General features: G+C 38.7%; 1 protein-coding gene across 1 annotated transcript; it reads left to right on the top strand.

Moving 5' to 3' along the window:
- The first annotated feature begins 520 nt into the window (after positions 1-520).
- On the top strand, positions 521-10791 carry LOC131991532 (apoptosis regulator BAX-like). Its single transcript, XM_059356990.1, has 6 exons — positions 521-756; positions 2214-2262; positions 4533-4694; positions 6018-6150; positions 7108-7212; positions 7952-10791. Exons 1-6 carry the CDS (start codon positions 687-689, stop codon positions 8048-8050), a joined length of 618 nt encoding a protein of 205 aa, XP_059212973.1. The 5' UTR covers positions 521-686; the 3' UTR covers positions 8051-10791.
- The last annotated feature ends 4261 nt before the right edge of the window (positions 10792-15052 follow it).

The raw sequence follows: 15052 nt of genomic DNA, 5'->3' as shown, positions 1-15052 counted from the left end.
TCTTGTAAATTCTGTGGTGGACTGTGCTAACACATCCATGTGCTCTTATTTTGAAAGCTAGATGTGTTTGCTTTTATTTTGAAGGCGGGTCAACACGTTCCTTCCGTAACGCTTTATGGTGTGTTAAAATTACACTGAAAGTCGGAACTTGTAGCTCGGAACAATGTCGAAAATTCTGACGTTCGTGTAGACCTTGAACGCACCATATGTGCTGCAGTGTAAATAAGTCTAACTAATGGGCACATTAATCCTCTGTTTCTGTCTCCTGATGTAGGGAAAGTGGGGGGACAGATCGGGATCACTATGAATCTTGTGGGGGACATCCCCCACCCCCCCTCCCTAGTGCCATCTGCGCGCATACGGTTCATTTATATACAGTCTATCTATGGTATGGTTCCAACATCCACAATGTTTTCGTGAGTGTATGTTTTCTGTAAGTGTAATTTCCTCCATGCTTGGTGCCCACTGGCCGCTGGGGGGAAACGAGGCGTATCAGCCGGTGGCCGCTGAGCGCTTCCTTGTCACTTCCTTGTTCTCCTGTGGAAGGCGAAAACTTTTCACGGAGAGGACACGTCCGGACTAGTGCGGGCTTTTCTGGCAAAGTTAGCGTTAAATGCTGGAAACATACATTTAATTTCTCATTCATTGCTCCGAGCTTGCTCCGAGCTGACGGAAAGTTAGAAGTTATGGCTGACAACCGAGAAGAGGAGAGAGAAGAAGGAAACCAGGAGCCTCAGGGCGCCGTGGGTGGGGAAGGTATGTGAAGCCTGTCAGGTGTACTGACAAAGTTAAGTGGACTTTCCCACTAAAACAGAACTTTGATCCTTTTAACAATATAATCCACTTTTAAGTCCCGAGTAACGTCATATTTTCTTATAAAGAACGGAGGGACCGGCGTCGTGGCAAAGTCTGTTTCCCCGTCGATGTTTCCCTTCACTAAACCTGAACCCTGTCCCACCCAACCAGTCTGTGGTGGTGTTTAACTTCATCTGAACATAAACCCAGTATCTGTACTGCGGCTAACCACGACCTAACCCAGTCTAACCACCGTTGTTACCAGAGGAAACCCCGGTACAAAGGAGGGAGTGACTTCGACACCTCTCACAAGTTTTAGTTAGCGTTAGCAGTGTTATACGCCGCAAGTATGCAACTTTACCTGGCTGAACTTTTTTCGTTACAAATAAAAGAAAGCATAAGCAAAAAGAACAAAAACAACTTTTAATATCAACATACGCTGTGTGTTTAAGCTGGGTCAGTGCTGCAGGTTTAGCTCACTGTCGATAAAGGTCGTTGAAATGAGCTCATTGGACGGATACGGATTCAAATGTGAATTACAAAGAACCGTAGAGGCCTTTTTGTGCTCTACCCTGTACCTTTAGTGCTGCCGTTGATAAACAAAGCAATAAAACAGGCAGATTTTTTGCCTGAGTCAGGACAGTGTGAGTCAGAGTTTACTGTATGTTACTTAATTTCCCCTCTGGGATGAATAAAGTAATCTGTCTGTGGGTCTGCTGTGGTTGTGAAAGCTGCCCCCTTAAGTTTGGACAAGGTTTTTGACTCAATTTGAGGTACACTTAACGATTAAACAAATTACATTTTAAAAACATAAATCCAATCACAACAAAGACAACTTAATGCTGGGGTTAAAGACCGGACTGTTGATGGTATGATTTAATTGATTTGCTGCTGATGTCATTGGGGCGGTGACGTCACATGGTACGTGAAAGAGAAACTGGCCAAAGGAAGAAACTTTCATATGCCACTTTTGATACAGTTGTGTATTTTCACAGTTGATTCCAAAAGACTTAAAGAAATATTCAGATGATAAAGTATGTAACATGTACATTGCTGAGATGAAGTTTCAGAAATCAGATCTCCAATTGTCCTTTTTAACATGACATTACTTTAATTTCACCAATTTCCCCAATTCTGCTTCCTCTGTCATCTTCCCAGTTCAAAAAACTATGCTATTGCTGCGAAAAGTATAACAATATTTTTTTTTCAATCATCCTTGTATGAATTAGGCTATCTTATTACAATGATTGCAGTCAGCCCAATTCTGCGCAAAACAACAAACTTTTACCATGATAACAAGCTGTTATGCTGTTAAAACAAGAAACTTTGATTTTAGTTATTTTGAAAATACATTCAAACAAACACTGCAGTGATTGAAATGAATGCAGCTGTATAAATCAGTCTTCTCATTGTGCCAGATGTCATTGATGATCCAATCCTGGAGACAGGAGCAGTGGTCTTCAGAGGGTAAGTCTTGTCATTAAAACTTGAAAAATGATTACAAACTTAATTTATGCAGCACATTTCAAACAAAAGTTACAAAGTACTTTCTGTGATTGAAGTAGAATAAAAAACATTTAATTAAAATAATCTATCCAAAATTACATGTATGACCTTCTTGAGATCAAGTTAAGAGAGACGACCTGATTTTTCAGATGTTCTTAGGTCGATAAAAACATACCGCCCAGGTTTCTGGCTGCAGCTTTGACATTTGTTGACAGGGAAGCAAGATGTTTTTGTGAAATTGAGATAGACAGACTTTGGAAAAACAAAAAGAATTACAGCTATGAGCAGCGTTGAACGGGTCCTCACCCCTCCATATGCACAGCGGTGTGCTGGTGTGTTACCTTGTGTTTGTCACAAATAGCAGCATTCTCGCTAAAAACTGCATAAAAATGTTACTTCCTGTTTCCACTGGATGGTGCTATAACTATGTATAAATATTTTTATTATGTGTTCAGGGCTGTACTCTGATCACAACAAATTTGGGGCAGATTTGACAATGTATGCTCAAGTTAAAGCAAATTCCTGTAAATGGGGAGTACTCGAAATTCACCGTGATGCCACGCCCACATACTTTAAAACATAAAAAATGTGGAAATATCGTTTAATCACAAAGGTCTTGAGATGATACTCACCAAGTTTGAAGTTGTTCAGGTTAAATCGCTAGGAGGAGTTAGTTAAAGTATGGGTTTAGGATATGGGTCCAAAAGGCTTTTTGGTGCATCTCCCCATGATACATATATGTACCAAATTTCGCTTGTTTATGTGAATGCTCCCCATAAGGTGTCGCTCTGTTTACATTTTTTAAGGGGCGCCACTTGGGTACTTCGCCACGCCCATTCGCAAGACCTTTACCATATGAAAATTTCACCATGGTTTTGAGCCTCTCGCAAAATGCCACAACTTTTGGAGTATGGGAAAGCCTCCAAAAGGCCATCAAATAGGGAGAAAATAATAACAATAATTTCTTCAATTTCAATAGGTTCCTTGCCCGACATTGTCGAGGCTCAGACCCTAATGAAAAAGGACCATACCAGTTTTTTTTAATGCTCTAATCAGTTTGCTCAAAATTGTATCAATTACATATTAATTTTTCTATTTTCCTAAAAGTGTACACCTATTGTCAATATGCAAAACATGACAAGTCCTGCAGGTCTTGTGTTATTCTCACAAATCATATGGATTTTCACTGGAAATTTTCTATTGTAATGCACATATTTAAATGATGATTTTAAATGTATGACATTTTTATTGACATTGAGCTAACGATACTATGCTTTTAGATATACTGCCCTACAAAGAATAACTGCAGTAACTATGCATAAAGTTAAACTGAGAAAAACAGCTTTAAAGTTTTTTTTTAACATTTTTAAACTGGCCAGCCAAATGCGTTATAGGTAGGTTAGTGAACATGATGATGATGTAAGATTTACTTAACCTTTGACCCCAAAAATGTAGTTACTGCACTTTGGTTTTGCATCGCTGTAAAAGGTTCTAATAGTAATGCATAAACAGAGTGCAGTAACTACAATGTTGTTGTCTTCTTTTGGATTTTATATTTTGTTTTCAGTGAATAAACATTTTCCAATTGATTTTGTGATAAGTGTATTTAAAAGTGTTTAACAACTCGATTCAAAGATATGTGTATTTTAGACTTAATATTGTAAAGTAATGTTATATTTTAGTCTTAGTCTAGATAATAATTTCCCTATCAAATTTGGAGTTGGATTTGGTAGTTATGGCAATTTTTTATCATTATTTCCCTGAATTAAAGCAAAATTGAAATCTAAATTTTTGTAGCAAAATTAAACAGACATCAAGGAGTTTATTTTTAGTGATAACTCAGTTTCGACCAAAAAAGTAGTTACTGCAGTTTGGCTTAGAGTAGGGCAGTATAGCTTTCCCAGTGAAGAGGTAACATTCTAGTTGCCCTCCATTGTCTCAGGTTCCCATTTTCCCAAGTCCAATAATAAGAACACATGTACATCAGAAGACTTATAGGTTTCTGTATTAGTTTCTTCTGTGACGGCAGGTATGTCACTTTATTAAGTTTTAATATTTTGAAGGTGAGAAAGTAATGTTACTTTCCAAGGCAGTATGTTGTACAGACTGACTATGCAGCAGACAATATGTTGGTATGTGATTTTGAACACAGCCTTAGTCACTTTAGTAGTTCAGTGAAATTCCTGCTTAAATATGTGATCTCCTTGGTGAAGCAGTTTTCTCTGTTCCAGGTATGTGATTGAACGTATGAACACTGAGGAGCCTGAGCGACACGTGTGCTCTGAGCATCTGGGAGGAAGACCTAATGAACAACGGGATCCACAAATCAAAGAAGTGGTGGAACAGCTGCTCAAGATTGCAGATGAGCTGAACAGGAACGCTGAGCTGCAACGGTAGGCTTTGCATCATGTACAAACACAACGGGTGGACAGCATCAGTGAACAGACCCACTGGTTATTTGGTCATCACAGTGCTTCATGTCAATCTACAAAAACTCTCATAGTGTTCTCACGGCTGTTGTTGGCAGTCTTTTCTGACTGGTTTGGTCACAGTTTTGACTGCATATTATCTGAGAGCTAGTTTTGAATGATAAACAAACCTCTGTTTGCTTTACTGAGGAATGAACTTTGTTCACACTAACACAGAAATGCAGATCATCTATGGGTGTTGGGTGTCCTTACTTTCAAAAGTTACATCACAGCGCCACTTCATGGAAATAGTAAATTTTTGGAGTACTTTTGCATTACCAAAAATAACCTAAATGGTTTTATTGTCAAGAGGACACACAGCCTACTGTGTGTCTACCTTTGAATGTATTGACTACCGTCAATGCAAAACCTCATCTAGAGCCCATAATCAGTTTCCTGCAGGTTAATTACAGCAATATGACTGTACGCAATATCATACCAGCTCCAATATGTTTGATTACAAGTAAACCTATTATTTAAGAGGGTGCCAAGGCCCATGCATATATACTTACAAGTTCATAACGGATGCCATTTCTTTTCCAGTTCAACTGCAATGAAAAAAAATAGAATTATTTAAAGTGCATGAAAGTAAATAGAAATGAATGGTACTTGACGGCACCTGTACAGCCTCTGACAGCGAACTATACACAGTAAGGCATAACTTCCTCTGTGAAAACAATAAAAACTTAGTCTCATGCAGCTTACAGTACATCATGTTAAAAGTTCTCTGTCCTCTGTGCCATCTCCCTAGCTGACACTGACACATACATAGGATTGGATACCGTTCGCTAGTAAGCAGCTAATGTTAACCTCCACAGAAAGGACACAAACAGTGACAGTGTGTGAGGAAGGAGAAATTGTAATAGAATGCTTATTTAGAAATGTAGCTTAATAACTGATTACTTCATTTAAAAACTAACAAAATCCTTACAGCAAAAAAGGTAATCTGGATACCGCAATACATTACATGGTAATTTGTCACCTCCAGCACTGAGAACTTCAAAAATACTATAACATTCAAGTCAATCTGCGAGAAAGGAGTAAGAGCTGTGCTGTGATCCCATTTACATCTAAAAATGATGGTAGTTATTGGCTGAGTTGGTACTGTCAGTTTGTTTCAGCAGGGTATTATAAAACAGCAGTACTAAAACACCTCTACTATGAACTCTACTTTTAGAGAATTTTAATAATAACTAAATCAAATCAAAATGGTGTTACATTTGAATTTGTCCATTTCTTCCTTTTCAGACTGATAAACCAGGTTCCAGGCAACTGTGCTCAGGACATCTTCATGAAGGTGGCCAGAAGTATCTTTGCTGATGGCATTAATTGGGGTCGAGTGGTGGCTCTATTCCATCTGGCCTACAGACTCATACGCAAGGTAACATACAGAAACAAATATCTCACAGAGCAGTGCTTCTCAACGGCACCCTCATTTATTGAAGTCCAGGGTCCTTGCACAGACCACACCCATCTTTAAAAGCTCTGCCTTTTTAGTGACCTCAACTACACAATTGTAAATTATATGCAGGTAGCCAGTAGGGACACAGTAGTATGTGGTAAAATACTGAACTATTTGGTCCAGTCTGCACGGAGCAATACGCCCTTATGAGCCGCTGGTCGGGTTCAAAGTGCAACCATAGTTGACAGGTCAACTTGTTTTAAGCTACTTCAGGCTTCTTATTCTGAAAAGTCGCTTGTAAATATTGGCAGTTGCAGGTTGCGTTTTTTTGGGCTTGTTCCAAAATTGCAGTCGCTGTTTTGGGCTTGTTCTGCTCCCAATCCCAGGAGAGACCTGAAGGGCGATTATTGTGACCAACAAGACCAACTCAGTGCCGTTAAGAGAGAGCAACTAAAACCTGTCTCAATCATTTGAGTTGTTGAACTGCTATGAGATTGATACGGCCTAGCGGGCTAGCGTTAGCTTACAAAAAATCCAACATTAACATCTTGCATTCAGTGTTAATAACAAAGTAATCACCGTCCATATCAATCTAGGAGGGCAGCACAAATGTGTTGTACATGTTTGGGTGCCAATGTAGGCTTACAAAGCCAGGAGCAACATTTGTAAAGAGACGATGTAGTCTGCCATTGTTGTTATTATACTTGCCGACTGCCGAGAAGGCGGAGACATATAGGCATGCACAAGAGAACTTCTGTAGCTTCTATCATCTACATTAGTTTTCAGTTAAAAAAAAAACTTTGTTTACATTGTAATAACTACATTTGACAATTTCCCAGCCCTTAGTACCTCTTAAGGATTTCATTGTTACATTATACACATGAACCTGGCTTCAGCAACTTTAGAGTGGTTCTGACTGGTTTTTGGATGGTTTAGGCACTGACCACCAACCACCTGGAGAACATCAGAACAATCATCGGCTGGGTTCTCCAGGTCATCAGAGAGCAACTCTATACCTGGATTGAACAGCAAGGAGGCTGGGTAAGTGATGCTTTTTACATAAAGTTCTGTGATTTGAAATGTTGGTTTAGGGTCGTTCCAACACACATACCAACTCATCTCAGACCCCATAATTTACTTACTGTTGTATCAAACTACTTAATGATGAAATAAGTTATGATGGCTTTTTTTTAAATATAATTCTGGGATTAGCACAGATGTTACTGTTTTATAAAGCTACTAGTTGATAATGTCAGAAATTCATTCAGAAAAGTTTGCAATTGGGAAATATACTATATATGTGTATTGAGCCAAGGAACCAAGATTAATATCTTGTCTAGATACATAAAACAAGATGACATCATCTAATATGCAATAAACCCAGCTATTACAAGATGTAATTTGCAACTTTGATTGATTGATAATATAAGATATACATTTGTTAGTTTTTTAAATTAAAACAAAATATGTTTATTTTATTTAATGTGATTACTGTAAATCATTTAGTAGAAACCATTCACATGAATAAATATCGTATATTATTATTGTTATTATTAAGCGTTTCTTGGCTATACAAATTTCAAACCAGTCTAGTGAAAAAAAAATTATGGGGCTTAGAATAGATAAACAAAGAATCACAAAAATCATTAAATCTAGCTCTGATTTAAATCTACCAAGTTCCACATTCTGTGAGTTGCCATTCATTGACCCTTTATGGTCTCATGTATGGACTTGTCAGTACGCTCCAAAGCCCTTAATGTTGCTTTTCTGATCTTTCTAGGAGGGGGTGATCCGTGGTTTTTCTCAGTGGAGGACAGTGGCAATAGCAGCATCAATAGCACTGGTGGCAGCTATTGTTTACTACAGGAAGACACGCTGACGGCTCGCTTACAACCTCACCACCAGGGCTGCACTCCTATCTCCTGGATTAAAGCAGAATAAATGAGAACGACATTTGGGACATTAATTTCAACCACTCCTCAGCCTCCATCTCATTAACCAGCAGAGGTCAAGCACTGTACTTAGAGGGCCAACCACCTCTCTCTTCTCAGGACACCTTGAACAAAACGTGCATTTGCAGCCAGCTGTTTACTGAGCATCTCCATTATCCTTCACCAGTGGTGGTATGGAAGTACAAGAGTCACTAGAGCAGCCATGTTGGAGGCTCCAAGCTCTCAGCAGTGGCTGTCTGCAGAAGATGGTCTTATGAACATGGGACATAGCTACATATGTCTTCACACAGACTATAATACCAGACTCTACTGGAACCAGGTTCGGTTCTGGCTGGGTCTAAATTAAAATTTGGACACGACCTAGGAAGACATAAAAATACCTGAATAAGTCTGAAAACAACAATTCCATATGTTTCATCTTAAGTCAGCTGATCAATATACAAAAAATTACTGACTTGAATGTACTGTAGCTTCATGTTTGATTATGCTGGAAATCAAAATGTATTTCAGCCAAGGGGCAGCCACGTTGGCTCTGCAGTAAACCAGGCCTGTGTGTTTTTAGACTTTTGCATGGCTGCAAGACAAAAATTCAAGTCTATCATGGGTTTCCCCACTGTGTACATATAGAGCTAGATAAAGTAACAAAGAAAGATGCTTCACACCATCACAAAGACAATTCATATAAACCACTTCTTCTGGACATAAATAATCAGTCACAGAACCTGGAAAAAACTACTTGGCTGTCTCAGCAGGATTAAAAAGAGTTGATAAAATATTCTGCTTTAAGCAGTATAAGAACCCGCTTTTTAATATTATTCTCTTCATGAAAACACAGGAACATGGTGGCAAATGTAAAAGTGCCAAAGGTTTATATTATGGCCAGTAGTTTAATTATTACAGCTATGTTTTTCACGGCAGAATTTAGGCAAAATTCAGAGTGCTTCATTGTTGCTTTAGACCATTTTCACAGCAGAACATTTGTCTTTGTCATTAACAACATTAATAATGGCTGCATACCATTCCGTTTTGCCTTTTCTATGGGATCTTGCACTGTGTAAACAACACAATATTCTAAGTGTCTGCAGAGGGAAAAGGTCTATTGCAAACAGAAACAGCAGTGAGGTACCTGTATCTGAAAGTAAATTTATTTAAACTGCTAATCAAATTTCTACAAAGCGTGATCTTAAGCTTTAGCTCTCAACAGAATTTAAGCTCCATTATAAGATATTTCTTTTCAGAATTCTTCATCATAGTTGTTGTTGACTTTATTTTTTATTTGTATGTACCTTTGACTATTTATAATATATATATTAATTACAGAAAAATATGTTCTAACACAGTTACTAAACTTTTGTAATTACTGCTAATTCAGCCAGAAATAACCATTAAACCATCCAACGTTGTTGAAGTAGATAATAAATGGGACACTGGGTTAAGGCCCTCCCATTACACAGCTCTCTAGGTCTTTTAGCAGTTAAGATAGGAAACCTTATTGCTGGTGTTGATTCTATGTTTACAGAAAGTTCATTTATTATCTAAGGAACTGTGGTCAGCTGACCAGCACTTTACTGTGAACATGCCTCAACTCCACACAGGCTCAGGTGTCTCGCTGAATGATGTACGCTACAATTACAGATGGGGTTGTTTAATTCTCTGCGGTGGCAGCAGCAGCAGCTCATTTCTGTCACTGTCTTTCTGTGGCCATCTTCCTGTTGTAAGTGAATGTAGTTGTTCACACTGATACAGATGTTTGACCTGCATGTAATACAGTAGTGGTTTGACTGAGGAACCCAGCAGCCTAGAAACTGCTGTTAGCCATGGTAAACAGCTTTATGAACCACAATAAAATTACTGTTTGTCTGACCACACTGACAGAAAAAAATGTCAATGACAACACTGAATAGAAAATAACAAGAAAAAGGCAACGTAACAAACGTTCAAACTTTAACCTGCTGGTGACAAACAGAGTAGCAACCTAAAGTAGCTGGTTGTCAGTCTGTGTGGTAATATTTTCAAGAATAACAGTATGTAGCCTGTGTAGAAGCTCCTTTTCTTACAATATTATAGAATAGTCTAACCCATCCAGCATCATAGTCTAGTTCTGGTTTTCCAGCCTATTTGTTCTTTGCAGTATTTCAACTTCATCTTCACACACTCACTTCTCCAATGGATTTTTATATTGAACAATTCCTAGTTGATTTTTAAAACTGTAAAACCTCTGCGACTGTTATCCAAAAAATAACCATGTGTGTGAGTTTCTAAATTTGTAATATCCTCTATGTAGATTGACAACAAACACATGATGGGAAAGAACCAGACTTTTAGAGTATAAGAAACCATTTTCCATTGTTCTCTGGTTTATAGTTAAAGATGTAATTATTTAAGCTAATGCTTTGTGCTTATTACGATGTATTAGGGTCAGATGATTTGGTGGATGAATTATATGGGAACACTCAGTGGTTTATGGCAGACCTATTATCTTGTGCCGCATGAGCTTTTGTCAGGGTTTTTTGCTACCAAGTTTACCATGCACTTTTAAGAGGGGTATCACACTATTTATCTGCTGTCTTTTGGTGTGTTTTTTAATGTGACCTGATGTTTTCTTTTTTTGTTGTAGAAATATGATTTGATTCCATCTGTGTGAATAAATTAAACAAGTGTTGTACCACTCATGGCTTGCTGTGTGAATGCACGAAATGTGTCCTGTGTGTGAAAAGGCCGCTACATTTGTCCTGGTAAATTTGCAAAATAAAGTTGTGCAATACTCGCATTGCACAACTGATGCTAATAGCATCAGTGACTCTGGCCCCTATTCCATCTCCTATGAAGCGTCTTGGGTGAGGTGCAGTCCTTGGTGTCATGGCTCGTCCCCTGCATATCCCGCCTCTGTGCGGCCAGACTGACGACAACTGCAGAACAATGGCTGCCTTGAATAGTATAATTACCACACCAAGACTAAAGAAGGATGGGGGTGGTTAAAGCCACGCCCTTCAGAATCAGGATGGAGGAGTGTAACGCCCGCGAATATAATGCCCTCAAATGTGATAAACCGCAAACGTAATAAAAATCTGCAGCTTTTAATGCAATAATCCCACAAATGTAATGCATTTTCCACAACCGTAACAGCCGCTGCCTACTACAAACATAACACACAATTTCCCACAAATGTAATAACTATTGCGTTTGCAGGGACTTATTACGTTTGTGGTAAAGTGAAAATCTTCAACTTTCAATATTGTAATAAGTTCCCACAAATGTAATAACACAAAGAACTAGGACTGCAAGCAGTACTGAACGGGCCCTTGCAGTACATGCGTGTCGGGGCATGCTGCCGTCGGGGTGTGTGCGTTACAGGGGCCAGTCTATACCACCCCTATGAATTTCATTGCCTTAAGTGTTATAGTGTGGCCACGGTACCAAATATGAAATTAGACTGCCACCACAGTGCCACCTAGGGGCCGATCAATAAAACCTTAAAGGGTTATCCTCAGGAGGGCATTGACAATAATTGTACCAAGTTTTGTATAATAATGCACAAATCCCTTTAATCCTCATACAGTGTCTGGAGGAGGACTCTTAACTGATATGTATAAGTTAGAAGAGGCAGGTAGCAATGGTGGAAAGTAACTATGTACATTTACTCAAGTACTGGACTTAAAGTACAATTTTGAGGTACTTTTATGTGCAATTTATGTAACTTTATACTTCTACTCCATTACATTTTGAGGCATATATTGTACTTTTTACTCCTCTACATTTAGCTGACAGCTTTAGTTACTTTTCAGGTCAAGATTGAAAATGAAAAACATGACACATTTAAAATGATTACCCATTTTTATAAATGAAACCACTTAAAAGTTTATTAGGTAGTTAAAATGAGCGGAGTGGAGTCATTTCACAGTGTGGTATTAGTACTTTTACTGAAGTAAAGGATCTGAATACTTCTTCCACCACTGTCCTCTTTACTTCTTCGAAATACAATAAGGACCTCGCAGGTCGTTGCCTGCTCGGGCCCTAATAATGGTTGTTGTGGTTGTTGTTGTTTGTTTGTTTGTTTGCCTATACACACACCACTAATACTGACTGTGAGTGCAAAATCCAGCTGCTGGCTCTCCGCTCCGCTATCCCACACGCACGCAAGCAGCATTGTCATTCCTTTTCAGTTCACAAAATTATTTTGTGTTTAAACAGATTTATTTCTTTGCAATATTCTTTACAATAATCAATAATCTGATTCAATTAAATTCATATGTATTGGTATGAATGCCACAACAACAATTTTGCCAAAGCGAGTGTGTGTAGTGTGTGTGTGGTGTGTGTTTATCTGTTTGTGTTCACAGGTGAGTTTAATATGTCTACACAAGCATCAATATGTAGAGATTTTCTGTTTCCTCGCGGTTGTGTTCGTTGATGTTTACAGGGGCGCAGATGGGATTTTTGACTGCAGGGGTTGTCAGCAAATGATTTCAACTCAATGAGTTAACTCTGTGGGATGTCCAGTGAGCTGGACATTTTTTGTAGCCATCTCCTGACTTATACTTTTCAATGATCTTTTCTCTGCTAGTTGCTAGGAGTGTTCTTTTGTCTTTATGGTACAATTGTAGCAGGAATAGTGATGAACCAGAGACTGAAATACATGATTAACATCAGAAACATGTAGAAACAGTAAAATATGATCTATACAAACAGTCTCCTGTTAAACTCCTTCAGAGTAAAGAAGCAGAGTCGTGAGTTCATTCATAAAAACACGTCACATTTATTGACTAGGAGCTGAAAGCTGACAGATATTTGGCACAGAGACGGATCAGTTTCATTCGATTTCCAAACAACAAGCAGAATCACAGATGAGACAGAGACATTCCTGTGTCTGGGTTCAAATAAAGAGTGATTAAAAAGCCACATTAAGGCTGAGGAGGCTGGTCTGGAGTCAGCTTAAGGTCTAAATGAGACTCAAATCACCTCATCAGAAGCTCAAAGCCAAGGAGCACAACTCAAGCAGGAATATTTAAAGGCACAGTGACCTACAGGGTCAGAGTGTTTCATTAAGACATAAAGACCAGAAGATTCTCATTCTTTGTTGACACATCTCAAGTTAAAAGACAATTTTACAAGTCAAGAAAAGTCTGTTGTGAAACTGTTAAAAGAGCTTTCTCTCTCTGAAGCTAAGATGAGTTTCAGGGACTCACCGGTCAGCTGATAAACAGACCGGGAGTCACTCTGAGTTCACCTCTGTTCATTGTTTTATTGTCCTGTGAAGTGAATGTGGCGAGGCTGCTGGTGACGCTGACGTGTGTTGTGCAAGACGAGAGACGTAGTTTCTTCAGTTTCTGAATGTTATAACACCAAACTGAGACTTTCTTGACCTACAAAATGATCTTTTCAAGTTATAACGTCACTGTATCCCAAATCGGACACCGTACAGCTAACATTCTATCAAAATGTCACATTAACTACTAATTTAAATGATCATGTTATGCTTCCAATTAATTAAATGGTGTGAAACTAAAGTCTAACTTCTTATCTTTCGAACCTTATATTGTTTTAACTGTGTACGTTAGGCTCGGGTTTGTCAGAGTCGGCTAAAGGACGATAATGCTGGTGAAATAGCTGTGAGCTCACTGTATCCCAAATCGGACACTTCGATCTCCTTGCTGTAAAACAATAAAACAAAAAAAATGGGGGCTGCTGAGTTTTTTGGGGGAAATTGGATGGTTCTGGGTAATAATAAATGTCATCGTTATCAACCACTGTATCAACACACCCAGACCGTACTTCTGTCCTTCACAATAAAATACAGTACAGTAAAAATACAGATGTACTTTTAAGATCGTAGCCCGTGTGTTCTTACTGCATTCTCTCATCAGTTACTTTCCTATTGTAATTAGACATGTAAATCTCCATGTACATAAACTAAATTTCACATGGAGATTGTTAAATATGTATAAATCAATTACACCTACACTGGTGGTGGAGATCTTATTCTAAATGACCGTGAAAATACCGGAAATTGTGGCAATGCAGATGTGTCCGATTTGGGATATAGTAACGAACGGTGTCCGATTTGAGATACAGTCTCTATAAACATCTTTGAATTCATGGCACAATTGACACGTGATCAAAAAATGATTCTGTCTCGCTGTTAAAGCAGCTAAAAGGAACTTAACGTTGTGTTGGGTTTGGTGGATAAAAGCACGTCTTTCTGACCTGATGTAGAATAACAAAAGAAACGTCTCGCTGATTGTCTCGTTTGCTGCTGCAGATCAGACAGAGACTCCAGGATTCAGTTCAAAGTTCCTCCTTGTTGTTTTAACAGCGTACAGATGTGTTGTGATGTCACACCAGAAGGGGCGGGGCTTCTTCCCCTGTGTGTGTGACAGGAAAGCGTGCGGCCGTGGTCAGACTGACGTGTGTGAAGCAGCTCAACACTAAGGCGAAACACATTCTTTGGCAAAACAAGACACACAACAGAGACACACAACAGAGACACACACACACACACACACACACACAAACACACACACACACACAGACACAGCGCTGACAGACAGAGTAAGGCAGTTATAGACACAAACACACTGTATAAATGTTCTCTAAGCTCATTTTTACACACTTTGGTCATTCAAAATAAATCTGTAGATTTTATATATTTGCAGCTTTACAAAATACATTTTTTTCTAGATCTGATACGAGCAGCTGGGACAGAATAAAGACATATGAGACGTGTGTACAGGTGTCGGAGACAATCAGAGCTTCAGTCTGAGGGACGGATGGAGTTCAGACTGATGTGGATGTGATTGATTACATGGTGTTTCTTGATCAGAAGTGTTTTCCTATAAAGAGCCACAGGAGGACGTCATGTGACGATAAAAACAAACTTCATGTGAAGAAAAGAAACTGTCAGGAAATGTATAAAATTAGATTAAAGAGAA

Source organism: Centropristis striata, chromosome 2, assembly GCF_030273125.1.
Source record: "Centropristis striata isolate RG_2023a ecotype Rhode Island chromosome 2, C.striata_1.0, whole genome shotgun sequence".
Lineage (NCBI taxonomy): Eukaryota > Metazoa > Chordata > Actinopteri > Perciformes > Serranidae > Centropristis > Centropristis striata.
Note: the sequence above shows the minus strand (reverse complement) of the source record. Positions and strands in the feature narration are given on the sequence as shown.